Source organism: Gigantopelta aegis, chromosome 11 (genome assembly GCF_016097555.1).
Source record: "Gigantopelta aegis isolate Gae_Host chromosome 11, Gae_host_genome, whole genome shotgun sequence".
Taxonomy (NCBI): Eukaryota; Metazoa; Mollusca; class Gastropoda; order Neomphalida; family Peltospiridae; genus Gigantopelta; species Gigantopelta aegis.
Genome location: NC_054709.1, coordinates 8,252,094 through 8,272,024, shown reverse-complemented (window position 1 = coordinate 8,272,024; position 19,931 = coordinate 8,252,094). Strand labels below are relative to the sequence as shown.

The 19,931-nt window shown below is 38.0% G+C and overlaps 1 protein-coding gene across 3 annotated transcripts in view; it reads left to right on the top strand.

Moving 5' to 3' along the window:
- The window catches only part of LOC121385217 (programmed cell death 6-interacting protein-like), a 42,483-nt gene extending 23,094 nt beyond the window's left edge, over nt 1-19,389 (top strand). Inside the window, exons 12-18 of one of the 3 annotated variants that reach the window (XM_041515795.1) lie at nt 460-619; nt 3,402-3,550; nt 5,343-5,477; nt 11,233-11,413; nt 14,599-14,718; nt 15,480-15,560; nt 16,977-19,389. In XM_041515795.1, the coding sequence (XP_041371729.1) occupies nt 460-619; nt 3,402-3,550; nt 5,343-5,477; nt 11,233-11,413; nt 14,599-14,718; nt 15,480-15,560; nt 16,977-17,245 (1,095 nt within the window). In that variant the 3' untranslated portion in view covers nt 17,246-19,389. The remainder of the gene's footprint in view (nt 1-459; nt 620-3,401; nt 3,551-5,342; nt 5,478-11,232; nt 11,414-14,598; nt 14,719-15,479; nt 15,561-16,976) is intronic. The other 2 variants (XM_041515796.1, XM_041515797.1) reach the window with 2 other exon arrangements.
- Nucleotides 19,390-19,931: the final 542 nt, after the last annotated feature.

Genomic DNA, 19,931 nt, shown 5'->3' with positions numbered 1-19,931 from the left:
GAAATACACAGAAACGCCACTGCACTCCTGTCTAAACCTCTCGTACATTCGGGGTTGCTGGGAACAAAATTAACATTGCATGCATCATTTCTTTTTTAAACTCTTTATTTGCTAGTTAGTAAGCTCTGGTGTGTGTGCTGAGAACACAATTAACATTCATTGGTTTTTATATTTGTTGCCAACGTTACCGATTTAAAATTGTGGTAGACGGGCTCAAAACTGCCGTCAGAGAGCATTTTGCGGCAAAAATATTTCTTAATTTCCAAGTCCTGCTCCAATCACACATCTATTCTTTTCCCTTCCACCTTTTATACTTTCCTGTCGCTCCATAACGCGACAAAGCAACATTGCAGAGGTTATTTTTCTCTCAAACTCCAGACACTGACCATATCTACAACACTTAATGCCTCCGTTATAATAGCCCAGGCCGCCTAATAGTAACTGGATTTGATTTTTCAGAAGGAACTTGAGTCATCGTTGCCGCAGGCGAGTGCCGAGGGAGGTTTACAGAACAGCCAGGTGGTGAAGGAGCTGCGGTCTCTGTGTGACGAGGTGGAGACAATCAAGGCCGAACGCGACGCTATCGAGGCCAGCATTAAAGATGCAACATTTGACATGGGTAAATGCAGGACTTAAAAACAAGATATATATATATATATATATATATATATATATATATATATATATATATATATATATATATATATATATATATATATATAGATATATATATCTGGGCTTCTAGATTATGATAGCCCCACTCCCATGGCTAGTGATATTCAATGTTGGGCTAGTAAATAAACACTATTGCCATGCCCGACAGGGCTTCTAGATTATGATAGCCCCACTCCCATGGCTAGTGATATTCAATGCTGGGCTAGTAAATAACTACTATTGCCATGCCCGACAAGGCTTCTAGATTATGATAGCCCCACTCCCATGGCTAGTGATATTCAATGTTGGGCTAGTAAATAACTACTATTGCCATGCCTGACAGGGCTTCCAGATTATGATAGCCCCACTCCCATGGCTAGTGATATTCAATGTTGGGCTAGTAAATAACTACTATTGCCATGCCCGATGACTAGTGAAATTTTCGGGGGTAAAATGTTGCAGTTAAGTCTATTTTGTAAATATGAATATCCTGCCACCACCTCCATACTCCAGTGCGAGTGTTTTAATCTTTTTATCACATTGCCCACTTTCATATCTCTCCTTTGAATTCCATCTCATTTCTTCACGATCTGGCAAATCATCTTATCTTTCAACTTCTTTTTGTGGCACACCTCCACATCCCAGTCCTTGTCTGTCCAAACACAACAAGGCCGGCATTACAGACGCAACATTTTACAACCTTTGAATTCCATCTCATTTTTTCCCCGATTTGTCAGCTCCTCCTATCTTTCAACGTCATTTTGCTACCCACCTCGACATACCAGTCCCTGTCTCTACAACCGCAACACCTGCTTGTCTTTTGTGGCTATCTGTACCACACACCTGCCATTTCCCATAAGCTTTTAGCTGGGGTCTTAGCCTCACCATTTCGGAGAATGTTCAGAAGTTACTTCTAGCATTGTTAAAAGGCACTTGTAACCACCTATACTTCCCTACTACCGGCACAAAAGAAAAGTTTAAAATTTGAATCTATAGGGCCAGAATTTACGAACGGTGATCATCGCTTGTTTATCTTAAATGCGTGTAAGTCTTAAACACGGCTAAAATCACACTTGTACGCATGTGGCTAAACACCTGCATTTATCGTATATTATGAAACTAAGACGTGTAGTTTGCTATCCGCGTGTAACTTGTACGGGTCATTATTTAATTGGAGGCACAAATGCCATCCAAAAGTTTTGATTGGTATAAAATTAAAAATAAACAACAATAATTGAAAAAAAAAATGTTGTTGTATCATTGTTTATATTAACTATCTTAATAAGACTCTTTAAACATCAAAAACATAGTTAAACTATTTTTATGTGTCCGAATTCAAGGTTAATAAATTTAATGCCTCATACATTTGAAGTAATGCAAATTTAATAAGCAATGTATTTGTGATTGGAAATAATTATTTTGTATCTTTATATTTGACAAAAAACAAATCAACATTTCCCAAATATAATTGTCATTACCGTTACAACCTCTCTAAATATTGTAATCATTTAAGAAAGATGGATAACTCTCAATACAAAATCACTATTTTGCACGATAACATGTTGGCAATATTTGTGTTTCTGCCAAACATAAGCACACGAGATAGGGGGCAGGGGGACAATTCCCCTCCACTAGTGCTGGAGCAAAACCTTAAATTCGGGCAAAAATGTGCTAACTTGAGAGTTTTTTACCACATATTTTAATCATTCTACCTTCAAAATTAATTGTATTCCATGTAAAAATGCATTGTGGTCGTTTTTGGCCATATATAGCTGTTTGACAGTTATGCTAATATGAAAAAAAAATTGTTATTCAGATTCGGGCATTTTGTTTAATACGGGCAAACGTCAGCCTGCCCTCTACAAATATGGGAGCCCATACATCTATGCTGCCAAACAGCTATATAGGGTTGCAAACGGATCATTACGCATTCTTGCAACTAATTTTGTGGGTAGATTCATTTAAATAGATGGTAAACACGCCTCAGTTTACTACATTTTTCTCGAATATTTCTATAAGTTTTGCCCAAATTTAAGGATTAACTCCAGCACTGTGGGGGGTGGGCAGTTTTACCCCCAACATACACACACACACAGAGAGACACACGCACACACACACACACAGACACAGACATACAGAGAGCGAGAGAGACAAACACAGACACAGACACACACACAGACACACAGACACACGCAGACACACACACATACACACACACATACACACACACACAGACACAGGTACACACACACAGACACATACACACACATACAAACACAGAGACACACACACACAGACACACACACACACACACGCGCACACTGCCTATTCTTACCCCTGTCTTGTACGTTTGTGTGCTCACCTTTAGACATAATTTCTTGACATCTTCCTGAGCACTCGTAATGCATCCATCAGCACGGTTCAGTTCATTTTGATGATGAAAAGTGTTGATTACTTTGACTTAAACAACCCCTTTCGTGCGTTTAAGTATTTTAATGCATTTTAAACGCAGGTGTATAAATTGGTGATCTTCATTGTACGCGCGTAACATAAATGTGCTTCGTAATTTGGTTACTTAAATATACACTTCTGTTTTAGATAGTTACACTTGATTAAGGGGATAAACACCTTTCATAAATTTGGCCCTAGATGTTTGTTATGTCCTAACAAAAATGTGTTGCATGTTAATGAAAAACCCCCACCATAATTTAAAAACATATTATGAACCATAATGGTTGTGTTTTCAGCTCCAAAGTTCTTTGCTGTGATGGCGGGCGATGGTTTGATACCAGAAGAGGCTGTGTCTATGTCTGAACTGGACCGAGTTTACTCGCCATTGAGGGAGCAGGTCTCGGAGAGCATCCACAGACAAGAGAGCATCCTGGCTCGCATGCAGGTGAATTTAATACTGTGTGGTTAGGAGCATTGTGGCTCGCATACAGGTGAATTTAATACTGTACGGTTAGGAGCATCCTGGCTCGCATGCAGGTGAATTTAATACTGTACGGTTAGGAGCATCCTGGCTCGCATACAGGTGAATTTAATACTGTACAGTATCCTGGCTCGCATACAGGTGAAGTTAATACTGTACGGTTGAGAGCGTCCTGGCTCGTATACAGGTGAATTCAATACTGTATGGTTAGGAGTATCCTGGCTCGTATACAGGTGAATTCAATACTGTACGGTTAAGAGCGTCCTGGCTCGCATACAGGTGAAGTGAATACTGTACGGTTGGGAGCGTCCTGGCTCGCATACAGGTGAATTCAATACTGTACGGTTGGGAGCGTCCTGGCTCGCATACAGGTGAATTTAATACTGTACGGTTAAGAGCATCCTGGCTCGCATACAGGTGAATTTAATACTGTACGGTTAAGAGCATCCTGGCTCGCATACAGGTGAATTTAATACTGTATGGTTTGGAGCATCCTGGCTCGCATACAGGTGAATTCAATACTGTACGGTTGGGAGCGTCCTGGCTCGCATACAGGTGAATTTAATACTGTACGGTTGGGAGCATCCTGGCTCGCATACAGGTGAATTTAATACTGTACGGTTAAGAACATCCTGGCTCGCATACAGGTGAATTTAATACTGTACGGTTGAGAGCATCCTGGCTCGCATACAGGTGAATTCAATACTGTACGGTTGGGAGCATCCTGGCTCGCATACAGGTGAATTTAATACTGTACGGTTGAGAGCATCCTGGCTCGCATACAGGTGAATTTAATATTGTACGGTTAAGAGCTTCCTGGCTCGCATACAGGTGAATTTAATACTATATGGTTGGAAGCATCCTGGCTCGCATACAGGTGAATTCAATACTGTACGGTTGGGAGCATCCTGGCTCGCATACAGGTGAATTTAATACTGTACGGTTGGGAGCATCCTGGCTCGCATACAGGTGAATGTATAGAGATTATTATATGAGCTTGTGTGTCGTGCTGATTTTACAAAACAAGTGTCAGGATTCCTGTGTAGCGAGAGCGACCATGTCAAAGCATTTCAAACGTAACTAGAAAGATAGGACAAAATGACGTCATTTTCTGACATGAATTCATTTTAGTAAGTGATTACAGGGAGCTTAGACTCGGGGGGAAAACTGCATTAAGTTATGACGTCGCTTCCCATAATTATGTCATTCGTTGTGTATGTGAAATTATTATGACACAAGCGTGTCATACTGGTTCTATTTTCCTGTATATCTTGAACTATGTGGATAATAAAATACTTTATGGCCCAAAACACACTGAGGCTGGGTCTGGCGGGTGTGACAATGAAACCATGTCTGGTGTATTTTGATGTCGGCCTTTAACTGATTTCAATATATATATATATATATATATATATATATATATATATAATTAATTGCATTCATATCTTTAAAAATATTTTCTTCTTAAATCTTTAAACACCAACAATAATTTTAAGAATACTACTTTTAATATAATAATTATATCTTGTTTATTAAAAAACACCAAAACAATTAAAATACAGAGCATGTTCTGTGATGTCTGTTGCCAGAATTGTAGTTCACACCAGCATAGGTACAGTATGTTTTGTGACTTTCGATTCTCTGCATTTCATTTTCGACTGGTAACCTACTCACCAGACTATTATAGACTAGAAATTTAATTCTGCGGAACTGTTGTTTTCACCAGTGCTGACTATCTTGTTGTTGTTTTGTATAGAATGCGAACACAGAGTTCTGTAATGCCAAGTCATCTAACCAGTCGGCCGCCCAGCGAGACACGGTCCTCAAGGATCTGGCCGCCGGCTTCGACATGTTCATGGAACTCAAGGGAAACCTCGAGGAGGGAACCAAGGTGAGCCGCACTCTGTTTTATTTATTACAATCAATATCTCTGGGTATTCTTTGTATATAGTGTAGGCTACTTGATTTTACCTGTCTGTCCCCCACCCATAGTAGACTGGACAGGGCCCTGGTTTATTTCTTTACCTGTCTGTCAAGGGAAACCTCGAGGAGGGAACCAAGGTGAGCCGCACTCTGTTTTATTTATTACAATCAATATCTCTGGGTATTCTTTGTATATAGTGTAGGCTACTTGATTTTACCTGTCTGTCCCCCACCCATAGTGGACTGGACAGGGCCCTGGTTTATTTCTTCACCTGTCTGTCAAGGGAAACCTCGAGGAGGGAACCAAGGTGAGCCGCACTCTGTTTTATTTATTACAATCAATATCTCTGGGTATGCTCTGTATATAGTGTAGGCTACTTGCTTTTACCTGTCTGTCCCCCACCCATAGTGGACTGGACAGGGCCCTGGTTTATTTCTTCACCTGTCTGTCAAGGGAAACCTCGAGGAGGGAACCAAGGTGAGCTGCATTCTGTTTTATTTATTACAATCTCTGGGTATTCTTTGTATATAGTGTAGGCTACTTGCTTTTACCTGTCTGTCCCCCACCCATAGTGGACTGGACAGGGCCCTGGTTTATTTCTTCACCTGTCTGTCAAGGGAAACCTCGAGGAGGGAACCAAGGTGAGCCGCACTCTGTTTTATTTATTACAATCAATATCTCTGGGTATGCTCTGTATATAGTGTAGGCTACTTGCTTTTACCTGTCTGTCCCCCACCCATAGTGGACTGGACAGGGCCCTGGTTTATTTCTTCACCTGTCTACTCAAGCGAAACCTCGAGGAGGGAACCAAGGTGAGCCGCAATCTGTTTTATTTATTACAATCAATATCTCTGGGTATGCTCTGTATATAGTGTAGGCTACTTGATTTTACCTGTCTGTCCCCCACCCATAGTGGACTGGACAGGGCCCTGGTTTATTTCTTCACCTGTCTGTCAAGGGAAACCTCGAGGAGGGAACCAAGGTGAGCTGCATTCTGTTTTATTTATTACAATCTCTGGGTATTCTTTGTATATAGTGCAGGCTACTTGCTTTTACCTGTCTGACCAGCCTTGGTGGCGTCGTGGTTAGGCCATCGGTCTATAAGCTGGTAGGTACTGGGTTCGGATCCCAGTCGAGGCATGGTATTTTTAATCCAGATACAGACTATAAACCCTGAGTGAGTGCTCCGCTAGGCTCAATGGGTAGGTGTAAACCACTAGCACTGACCAGTGATCCATAACTGGTTCAACAAAGGCCATGGTTTGTGCTATCCAGCCTGTGGGAAGCGCAAATAAAAGATCCCTTGCTGCCTGTCGTAAAAGATGTAGCCCAGCGCTAAAGTCCTTGCTTGATGCGTGGTCAGTCTAGGATTGATCCCTACCAGTGGGCCCAGTGGGCTATTTCTCGTTCCACCCAGTGCACCACGACTGGTATATCAAAGGCTGTGGTATGTGCTATCCTGTTTGTGGGATGGTGCATATAAAAGATCCCTTGCTACTAATGGAAAAAAATGTAGCGGCTTTCCTCCCTAAGACTATATGTCGAAATTACCAAATGCTTGACATCAAATCAATGTGCTCTAGTGATGTTGTTAAACAAAACAAACTTTTAACTATCAAACTTTTATGTATTGATCACAGTACTCAATTAAGCAGGGTTGAACTCACTTGGCAGACCTATTGTTTGGGTTTTTTTGTAAACCAGTACCAAGTGGTATGTGCTGTCTTGTCGATGGAAAAGTGCATATGAAACAGCCCATGCTGCTAATACAGAAATGTAGCAGGTTTTCTTTGGACTATGTGTCCAAAATATCAAAAGTTAGACCTCTAATGGCTGATGAATAATTAATCGTGTGGTCTAGTGGTGTCATAATTTTTTTTTTAATAACTTTTAATTAATTAGGATGTAGTTTATTTGAGCTGTCATAAAAAAAAATATATATAGTCTTGTGACTGTAACATGCAATAAAAAAAAAATGTTTTGCTATCAGCTGTCTGAAAATTGAAAAACTATATCCATTAATTTCCAAGAGTAATTTTACTCTGGCAGAAACGACACCACAGGAGCACATGGAAATGGAAATGTTTTATTTAACGACGCACTCAGCACATTTTATTTACGGTTATATGGCGTCAGACATGGTTAAGAACCATCAGGGCTTCTAGAATTTTATAAAAGTCCACTTGCCATGGGATCAATGATTTTAAAAATGTACTAACCATGATTAAAAATTCACTAGCCCTACTTTAAATAAATACAATTTTACTAACAGTAATGATCAAGTATGTCACCTTAAAGAGGGAGATAGAGCTTAAAAATTGGGGGTGGAAAGAGGGGGGAGGATATTCATATTTACAAAATATGTAAATGCAGAATTTGACAAGGTTTTGTTTCCACTAGCCGTTGGGCTAGTTATAGTAGTTATTTACTAGCCCAACACTGAATATCACTAGCCATGGGAGTGGGGCTACCACAATCTAGAAGCCCTGGCCACACAGATATTGAGAGAAGAAACTCGCTGTCGCCACTTCATGGGCTTCTCTTTTCGATTAGCAGCAAGGGATCTTTTATATGCATCATCCCACAGACAGGATAACACATACCACGGCCTTTGATATACCAGTTGTGGTGCACTGGCTGTGCCAAGAAATAGCCCAATGGGCCTACTGATGGGGATCGATCCCAGACTGACCACATAACAAGCGAACGTTGTACCACTGGGCTGCGTCCCGCCATTGGGCAATTAGATGTCAAACATTTGATAATTCATTCATTTATTCATTCGTTTGAACCTATTTTCATGCCTATATCCAATTAAGATTCAAGCACGCTGTCCTGGGCACACACCTCAGCTATCTGGGTTATCTGTCCAGGACAGCGGGTTAGTCGTTGGTGAATTTTCCTAATGCAGCAAGGGATCTTTTATATGCACTTTCCCATAGACAGGAAAGCACATACCATGGCCTTTGACCAGTTGTGGTGCACTGGTTGGAACAAGAAAATAGCAAGCACTCAACCGACTGAGCTAAATCCCGCCCCTGTGCAATAAATAACCTGACCGGCCTTGCTGATATCGTGGTTAAGCCATCGGACATAAGGGTGGTAGGTACTGGGTTCGCAGCCCGGTACCGGCTCCCACCCAGAGCGAGTTTTAACGACTCAATGGGTAGGTGGAAGACCACTACACCCTCTTTTTTTCTCACTAATCACTAACAACTAACCCACTGTCCTGGACAGACAGCCCAGATAGCTGAGGTGTATGCCCATGACAGCGTGCTTGAACCTTAATTAGATAAGAGCACGAAAATAAATTGAAATGAAAAAAAAAAATTGCTAAACTGGGATGTGGTTCTGTCTCTAGTTCCTGCTGCCTGCTGTGTGATGAGGATGCACTATTCGCACTACAGATCGCATCCTGCTCCACTCGGCTTTGTGTCAGCTTACAGTGTTGCTGTGGGTTACCACACCTAGAGATGTGACACTAAAGTTAAAGGGACAGTCCCTAGTTTCAACTCGTGAAAATTAACACAAAGTTATCAGCTGTTGGATGTCAAACATTTCGTAAAAAAAATTTGGTTAACAACACCACTAGAGCACATTGATTTATTTTAATTGTCAAACATTTCATAATTCTGACATACAAAGTTTGTTTTGTTTAATGACACCACTAGTGCACGTTGATTTATTCATCATCGGCTATTGGATGTCAAACATTTGGTAATTTTGACATATAGTCTTAGAGAGGAAACCCGCTACATTTTTCCATTAGTAGCAAGAAATCTTTTATATGCATCATTCCACTGGCTGGAATGAGAAATAGCCCAATGGGCTCACCGACAGGGATCAATCCTAGACTGTCCGCACATTAAGCGAGTGCTTTACCACTGGGCTACGTCCGGCCCCAGGTGTGACACATTTCTTGTCATTTTGTCTGTCCGTCCGTCCTTCTGCCTGTTGATTGTAAAATTTAATTGATTCACCATCCTTCTGTCCATCCATCCATTCATTCATCCATGCATCCATCTACTCGTGCATCTAGTCATTCATCCATCCATCCATCCATCCATCCATTCATTCATCCATCCGTTAATCCATCCATCCATTAATTCATTTGTTAATACATTTTGTTGAATCCAGGGGTTGACCGTAATTTAAGGTTATAAAATCTGGTAGCCCTCAGTAAAAATTGGTAGCCCCATAATTTTAATAAATTGAACACAAAAGAGAAAAAAACTAAATCATTTACTTTTATTTAAACATGTTGTTTAAGTGGGTTTTTTTTAAGTGTTTAAGCATCTTGTTGATTGCAGAGTAACTGGATGTGCAAAAAATAAATCTAGTAGCCCGGCGGACTAACGGGTTTAGACATCTGGTAGCCCGAACAACAAATGGGTAGCTAAAAATCCCTGGGCTACCGCTAAGGTCGAGCCCTGGAATCTTATATAATATCTATTAAAGCATTCATTCATTCATTCATTCATTCAGCCATTCATTCATTCGTTCAGCCATTCATTCGTTTGTTTTGTTAGCCCAGGAAGACTTGTTATGCACCCAGTTATAAATGTAAGGGAAGTGTGAAATATCAGCCCATTCCCTACACTTAATAGATCACTGGCGTCATACAGTGATGTATAATAACAGGTTTATATTACTAATTTGTCAGATCAGCAGTACGCTATTTACCCCATGCTGTTAATGTTTAGTGTTGAATTGTTTAACAAGTGCAGTGTCACTCTTTAAAAATCACAGCCAACATTGGTCACAGAAAGTCTTTTCTCGAGAAACTTTTAAATGTTTTACAATACCTCAAGCTCTGCATCCATCAAAGTCAAATATTAAATGCACTAATGTTTAAATTTTAACATTTTACTTCAACATATCTTAAAAGTAAATTTTACATCTTGGGAATATTTTACATACATATGTATATTCATCAGGTATTTTTAAAAACTAAAATAATAGAGAGACATTGAGGTGCGATCTTTTTAGAAGACAGTACATTTACCATTGTTACAATGGATCCGAAAATGTTAGTAGGTTTGTACCAGATGTCCAAAGCTCTGGACGGCGGTGGTTTTAAAGGTCACACATCATCCAGTCATCACGGAACGGATGTCAAAACGACGATGCTAACCCAAGGTCTTCAACAGATCTCAAAGCTCGTCGGTGGGACAAAACAAACGGAACAACATAACGGTGGGAAACATGACAATTCGTTGCTGGATCAAGGAGTTAAACAAATTTCTATGCTCGTTGGTGGGACAAAACAGTCAACACAACACAATAGTGGGAAAACGGACAATTCATTGCTGGACCAAGGCGTTAAACACATCTCTAAGCTTCTTGGAGGGAAAAGTGGCACAAATGACCAGTCTTTGAATAAAAATAGCCTTAGCAGAGGAGATGGGGCAGTAAATGGATATAACACAGAATTGGGTTCGGTGTCTGGTGTAGGAGAACATAATGATCATGAAAGAAGACTGAATAATAATTTACCAAATGGTGGTTATCTTGGGTATCATGGTGGTTATCCTAAGGATCATAATGGTTATCCCAAGGATCATGGTAGTTATCCCAAGGATCATGGTGGTTATCCCGGGAATGATGGTTGTTATCCCAAGGATCAAAGTGGTTATCCCGTTGATCACGGTTACTATGACCATCATACATTTATCGGAGAGCGTAAGTTGATTGAGTTTTTTGTTGTTGTTTGTGATTTCAGTTTTACAATGATCTCACTCCGCTGTTAGTGCGACTGCAGGGGAAGATTTCCGACTTCTGCTTCGCGCGGAAGACCGAGAAAGATGAACTGATGGCCGATTTGCAGAAGTCGATAGTGAACACCCCCTCCCAGGCTCCCCCGGTCACCCCGCGCTACCAGGGTGGACCGCCCCCTTCTGCAGGTATGTATTCAAACCAGGGTCATCAATCTTTTATCTTTGACAGGTTTCTCAACATAGGGAAGGGACCGACATCACTAAATTTAGTAGACACACATGATCCATGTATATCGAAGTTTAAATGATGTACTTAAACTTTTTTATTTTTTTATTTTTATTTAATCTTCTACAAAATACATTTAACAATATTATACAGACAAAAGTAATAACAAACTGTGTTGTTTAACTTTATGATAGTGATGTGAATTAGACAAGAAAACTGACGTTTTGCAATTTTATGATTTCCAGCTAACAAAACACTTACAAGAAGAAAGATTCTGGGTTAATTAATATGATATATTACTATATATTATTCACATAATTCAAGATGTACAGAAAAATATAACCAGTGTGACACACGTGTGTGACGTAATTTTGGGAAGCGACGTCATAACATATTGCGGTTTCCCCAGTCTTAGCTGTGTGTAATCGCTTACTAAAATGACGTCACTTCGTCACCTCCTTCTAGTTGTGATTAAAACATTTTGTTACTTATAAAAAAATAACAATTATAATAACATGGATAATAAAGAAATTATTAAACTCACGTGTGAGTCGTACTAATTTTACTTATGAAACTTGTGTCAGGATTCACGTATTACCCTCGCTCTCGCTCAGGCAATACAATAATCCTGACACTTGTTTCATATGTAAAGTCAGTATGATGCACAAGCTCGAATAATAATCTCTATATGAAGATAATGTGGAGTATTTGTTTTTACTCGCGTTTGTTCTGTCACTCTGTATACTTTGATAAGTATCATGATAACAGCAGGGGTTGAAATATCGCCATCCCGATTAGTTTTTAGTTTGAGTCAGTCATGTTTTGTCTGGCAAGTTTTGATTTATCATCCATTAAAGGCTTTTGTAGGAGATATTGCTGGCACTTTAATTTGCAGTATCTCCTGCTATATTCTCCTAGGAGATATTGCTTCTTATAATCTTGATTGGTCGAATTTTAATCAGAAGACAATATTTTATTACGTCTCTGTGTTTGTTTCAGTGCTAAACCTATTATTAGTGATGTCACGCCACTGCCGTTCTGCTAGTTAACGAGTCTACCACTGCCAAATGTAGTGACATTCAACCCACATTACTGACATTGTTTACAACTGTCGCAAATGAAAAGAATGATAATGGATGATAAAAAGAATAACCCTCTCGTGTCTTGTGATATCATAATTTATCAGCATTTGTTGATAAAAGTATAAAAATCCTCGGCAAGCCTCGGATTTCATACTTTTATCAACTTGTGCTAATAAAATATGATATCACAAGACACTCGGGGAAGTATCCTCTATGTAGCTTACCTGACAGAATATCCAGCAGGAATTTTCAGACAATTTCAACCCCTGACTGGGTAGCCATGTCACTATAATATTATATGGTCGTATAAAAAGTCTCATAAAATCCATCCCTAATGGAGACTCGGGACAGTGTGATTGAAGTATGGTTGGATAGGATTATTAGTAGTAACCATACAAAACAGGCATCTGAGAATTGAAAATGAGTGTAACCCATTTTGGGGGTTTAGCAAAAATAATACTTGGTTGACTTATTTCCTTTTTCAGGGTTCGTAACGGTCTTTAAATTCCTTTAAAGTCTTTTAATTTGAAAACATTATTTTTAGGTCTTTGAAAGTCTTTGAATTGTAATAAAAGTCTTTAAAAGTCTTTAAATTCTCACAAATCATAGCCAAAGCAATGATGATATCTTTTACAGCTGCATGCACTTGATATTTTCCAGTTACACGGTTTAATCCGTCATGATGCATGTAAAAAAGCTCAATTTTTTGCCATAAACAGCAACGTAAACGAACTGATTTGGTATTTTTATTGCATTCTATTGTCTTTGACCGCTGTGTAAAAGTCTTTGAAAGTTTGAAAATGGCAGGTAAAAGTCTTTGAAAGTCTTTGAATTTGTTTGGTCTTTAAAGCTATGAACCCTGTTTTTGCAGAATCTGTTACATTCATGTAAATTATGTTCTAAATTAGAAAAATATGTTACACAAAATTCGATTTGCATGAGCGAAGCACAAATGAAATGGTTGTTTTCACAATTGTTAGAGACCTGTTAACATAGTGCTGTGGGGTTTTTTTTGTGGTTTTTCTATTGGTTTTTCTCATCACCTCAACAAATACAACAATCAGTTTTTGTCGCACATGTATTGATTAAAACTGGTTTTAAAGATTCCTTTTCAGATAGCTTGAAATCCTTTGATTAATAATGCCAAACATTACGGGCTGAATATGCAAAGCATATTTTTCTTGAACGCAGATGTTTAGGAATTGTAAATATATGTAGTTAAACGTGTAAGTAAAAAAACAGGCTTTGTAAAATCTGACGCAAAGACTTTGATTTGATGTTTTTGTGTAGTGTTTATTTAGTTCCCTTTTGTTACTATCACTTGATGTGTTAAATACATGTATATTGTTTGAAAAAGCTGGTGTTGTGTTTGTTCATGTCTGGAACCAAATTATGTTTGTTTTAAGTGAGTTTCTGAAATAAAATGATTGTGGGAATTTGATTTTTTTTTTTTTTATTCAGGTCTTAAAAATAGCACACTTCACTTAGCGTAATAATCGCTGGGAATTTTCTGGACACTGTCAAAACAAAATCAACTCATGTTCTTAAAATATCACTTTTCACTTAGCATAATAATCACTGGGAATTTTCTGGACACAACCAAAACAAAATGAAGTCATGTTTTTAAAAAAACAAAAAAACATTGTTGTTACTAATTGAATTTTTTTTTTTTTTTTAAATTTCAAAATCTTTCAATTCCTATAATACAGATTGATTTGGGATACTCATTTATAACAATGGACATACACGTACATCTAAACTTAGATAGTGTATTTATTGTGTGATTCTGTTAACCCTCTGTCTTTGAGTTAGATGATGTATTTATTGTTTTAACCCTCTGCCTTTGATTTAGATAGTGTATTTATTGTTTTAACCCTCTGTCTGTGATGTAGATAGTGTATTTATTGTTTTAACCCTCTGCCTTTGATTTAGATAATGTATTTATTGTTTAAACCCTCTGTCTTTGATTTAGTATCATTTAGATAGTGTATTTATTGTTTTAACCCTCACTCTTTGATTTGATGTCTTTGTAGTGTTTTTACTTAGTTTTCTTTTGTTACTAGCACCTGGTATTAGCACGAGCACTAGCGAAACTCGGGTTCCACCTCCCCGGCCCCCTCCCCCATCGGTATCGACAAGCACTCCCTCGAGTGCGCCAACTTCAGCTCCTGGAGCCATTGCTGGTATGTTGTGCGTTTCGTATTTGTCACAACTTTGTGTTCTGATACAACCACCATCGTATTACTTTGTATTGTAAATCTATCAAACACCCCGGTGCTGGATGATTCCTACATACGTGTGACGTCATAACTCATGTTTAATGACGATTGACGTCATACGAGTACACACGTTTTGTCAAAATTCTGTTTGCCATTTCACGTTGTATCATTGTATTTAAAAATATTTAAACAAATTAATATTTTCAGCTTTATATTTTTTGGTAAGTTCTTACATTTTTATATCATTGCATAAGGGGGACAAAAAAATTCCGCGTATCATTAAATGAGTTCGTAGGTGAAATGTTTACAAATCATTCCACAATAAACAAACTATAGCTTACAAAATTAATGATTTGTTACTGTAATTAAATGGGCAAAAAAAAGAATCAATTGCTGTTGTGAGGTATAAATAAGGCAATTCCAACCCAACCAGTTAAAATTGACAAAGGGTAATAAAGAGAATAACCAACTTGCTACGAGGAGTTACAAATTATCTGTCCCTTGTTAATGAATGTTGTAAATCCCTCACCAGAGGCTCGGGTTTACAACATTCATGCATTGACTCAGGACAGATTATTCATAATTCCTCATAGCTCGTTAATTATCCTCTAAGTATATGCCACATTCTGTAATCATGCTTACAAACACCTACAACAAGTGAATGTTTTGTGGCTTTGGTCTTTTCTCCTCCCATTTATTCACACCAAGCACACTACCTATTACAGCTTCAGCACCCCCCGTGAGCTCCACCGGGCCCTCCCTACCATACCCGATGCAGCCAGGTGGACCTGTTCAACAGTATCCAGGTACGTTTCACATGCTCATCCACCATGTTTATCTCACGGAAAATAGGCTCATGGGAAACACGAGTGACACTTTTACACAGAACTACAAACCAGTTATTTTCCTATACTGTTTATTATAATACAGTGAAACTCCTCTAAACCGGACACCCTCGTTTCCAAGTAAAACGTCCAGTTTTAAGAGGTATCCAGTTTAAAGAGGTTCTCTTCTGTACAGATATTTAAAAAGGGACTATGAAAAACGTCTGGTTTTGAGGGAATACCAGCTTACAGAGGGTCCGGTTTTGTGGGAATTCCGGTTTACAGAGGGTCCAGTTTTGAGGGAATTCCGGCTTACAGCTTATTAGCAATCAGTAGAGATTAACTAACTTTGTACAAACTAACTGCAAATGAACTATAAAGACTGAGTGCTTAGACTTTACTTTTTCCTTGGCATTAAGAATTGGTCTTGAAATCATTACACTGGATTCTGGAGAGTGTGTGCACAACATTTTGCACAGATTTGATTTTGAGTAAATTGTAGCTATACATATGCAGATGGCTATTGGTGTGGTAGTTCTAAATTACATAATGTATGTATAGTCCTTTGCAAATTGCACATAAAAGCTTTTCATTGTATCTGTGATGCAATTTAATTTGATATAACTCATTTACTATTATTTGTGATTGATTTACCATTCCTGACCAATTTACCGGTTGTGAACCATCTACCATTTGTGAACAATTTACAGTTCATGAACAATTTACAGTTCATGAACAATTTACCGTTCATGAATAATTTACAGTTCATGAACAATTTACTGTTCATGAATAATTTACTGTTCATGCACAATTTACCATTCATGACCAGTTTACCTGGGAAAACTATTTTATTTTGTTTTTAATTTTAAATTTAATTTTAAATAAATAAATTATAAAATAGATTGGATTTTGAATTTGCAGAGGCCACAATTAAAGGTGTGTGTGTGTGTGTGCGTACATGCGTGTGTGGTACGTGCGTGTTGTGTTGTGTTGTGTGTGTGTGTGTGCGTGCGCGCATGTGTGTGCGCGTGCATGCATGCGTGTGTGTGTGTTTTATTCATTCAGTGTTTTGATATTAAATGGACACTTAGTTTACTTAATCTACAAACCTACCACACATTTTAATAAAGTTATAAAATAACTAGAGCTCGTCTCGATAACCATTACTTGTCAGACGAACGTGCGTTTGTAGAAAGATGAAAAATACATTTTGGGGTATTACAAAAACGTGGATGACAATAACCACTTGGTGTACGAAAATGAATACTCTAAATAATAAAATGTAAATATGTTGTACTTCTAATTTAAATGATCAAAAACGGCTTTAATAGTGAAAAAAATATATTGTAGTGTTTAAAAACTAGGATCTGTCACTTAATGCTTTCTTCTCCTCACCAGGATATGGAACCCCCCCACAAGGCGTCCCACCCGCAGGATCAGGGGCCTCGTGGAGTGCCCCCTACCCACAGCCTGCCTACCAGGGCCAGATGCCTATGCCAGCCTCCTACAACCCCTACAACCCATACATGAGTTATGGACAGCCGCCGCCTCAGTATCCGGGACAACAGCCTGGTTACGCAGGACAACAGGCACCGTACCCGTACCCGAACCCGAACCAGCCTCAGGGTTACCCCAATCAACAATACCCACAGCAGCAGTGGCGATAGGCTGACGTACCCTGTGATATATCGGACGTATTTCATACTATTCCATCAAGCTGTGGCCATTATCAACTCGATGCTTAATATAATGTTATAAAAAATGTACCGGTATTTTAAATTGGAATTGTGCAAACTTGTGCATATGATTTTTGTTGAAAAAAAGTAGCTAAAAATTCCGAAATGTTTTTACAAAAAAACTCTTTAATGTCAACATACAGTGTTAGTTATAACTTTATGTATATATATATATAACAGAGGTTTTTTTATATCAATACAATAAAGAAATTTATTGCGTTTGTGGATCCGGGAACATTTTGTTTTTGAAATCTTTATTAGCGACATTTCTAGTCAATTGAAAATTGATTAGCAACTAGTGTTTAATGTTTTAAAATTGTGTAGCAATCTCTGAATCTTGCGTAGCGACATGATACTGAACAAAATGTTCCCTGTGAAGAACCACTGTGTATATAACCTTGCACAATATACATGTATCAGACAAGCAATTTATGTGCTTATCTCCCTTTTGCACAGTTTTCGACATTTAAAGTAACATCAATACAGTTCTTAACAGATAATCCTGAAAGCTAGGGTCTTCACGAGTCCAAGATACCGGACTCGAGTACTCGAGGGCCAAACTCTACCCGGACCCGAGTACCTGACACTTAGACTGGATGATGATGAGATTAAGGAATGAAGTAAAATAGCATTATGCATCTCAATTCCAGTGCTGAACATGGATTCCAAATCATGCCATTGTATTGCATTCCACACATTCGACTTTAGTTTTCCTTCCATGTCTTATAGCTCTGTAATGTAACCAGCTGTAAAAAAAAAACATTAAAAAATTTGAGTGCTCTTTCTTGTGTGAGTACTCGAGTCCTGTGAACGGACTCGAGTCTTACTAGACTCGGCCCGTGCTCGAGTACTCGTGGAGACCATATTGAAAGCTGTGACTGTTTATTAAAATATTTTATGTGAACATTGCCAGCTTGTAGTTCTTAAAGATGTATTTATAATTTGTGTTGTTATCAAGTTATATTGAAAGCCGACGGTGACGTTAAAAATAGGATTTTTGTGATTATGTTCTCTAAATATATTTGAAATATATTTACAGGCCTTCTGCCAGAAAATCATTTCAGGGTACGTAATAAACACAAAATCGATAATAGCTATCCTTACTAGGTGGTTATGAATTTAAAATCTTTTTCAATTTGACCCTCAGTTTCATTTACTTTGATAAATTTTAAATAGTTCTCTTACCATAATCTTTGTAAAAATAAAATAATGTATCAATTGAATTCAAAGATTTTAGGGTACATAATTTTACCCTTTGTACCCTCTGGCAGAATCCTTGATTTAGAAAGATGTAAATTTTGTTCAAGTAGTGCTATTTCCTTGCTTACATCAAAAGGATTACCATGTTTTGAGTTTGATTTAAAGCCTACATTTCAAATATATTTTTAATATTTAAAATAGATAATTTATATTGGGTTTTGTTTTTTCTGTGATGCTATATTTTGCTTTCCACATTCACAGCTGTTTGTAATCTAGTTTATCTGCAAATGTAGTTTTCTCCGCACTACCTTCTGATGACATATTTAATTGTTGCTTGTATTAAAATGGTACTACATGTAGTAGAATATGTTAAGCTATGTTTCCATATGTTTGTTTTTCCTGTTCGTTTTCTGGAATTTACGTAAATCTGTGAATTATCAAAACAGTGTGTCTGCCATGTTTGAACTTCCATGCTATCCACAAACTGTCTGTGATCCGTCTACGTGAATTTGGTTTCTCTTTTCGAGTTATTTTTCATGGAAGCACAGAATCTTACAAGAAATGACCACATACGGAAGAAAGCATCCTCATCATTAAAAATGGGCAAGAAGTGTAAACCGAACGATTGTCATATCGATTCCTGTCAGAATTAATTTCTGTCATTCTATGTTTACGGATGGCTATATGCGCATGTGTATGGACATGATCAATACGGAGTTGTGTTTGCGGCTTCATGCAATAAATACACAGAAATGTTTAAAATATGTTTTGTTTAATGACACCACTAGAGCACATTGATTTGTTAATCATCGGCTATTGGTAATTTTGACATATAGTCTTGGAGAGGAAACACTCTACATTTTTTCATTAGCAGGAAGGAGGTTTTTTTTATATGCACCATTCCACAGACAGGATAGCACATACCTTGATTTTTGATATACCAGTCTGGGTCCACTGGCTAGAGTGAGAAATGATTCCATTTGGCCCACCAACGGAGATCGATCCTAGACCGACCACACATACGGTGCAAATTTTACCACTGGGCCCTTACATACATATGGAAACATAGCTTTTAACGATGAGAAGAAGAGTTAGGAGGTTGATACTAAAACACAGTTTAAACTGTATATATTGTGAAAATGTTTTCTACCTGTCTTGTTGAATAATGTCACTCTTTCCGTTAGACTGTTTTTCAGTGAAAAGCAGATTAAATCTTTTAGTGTGATGGATAAAATTGGTTGGTTGTTTTTCTATTTCACGATGCAAATTTTATGTATGTCCATGTTAGGAACTGAAATGATTATTTTTAATAAAATGTAATTAAATTACCGATATATACATTAAAACTTAAATGTCATCCTATTGATCCAGCCATATAGCAAGGCAAGTTTGTTCATTACTCAATGAACGTAAAAAT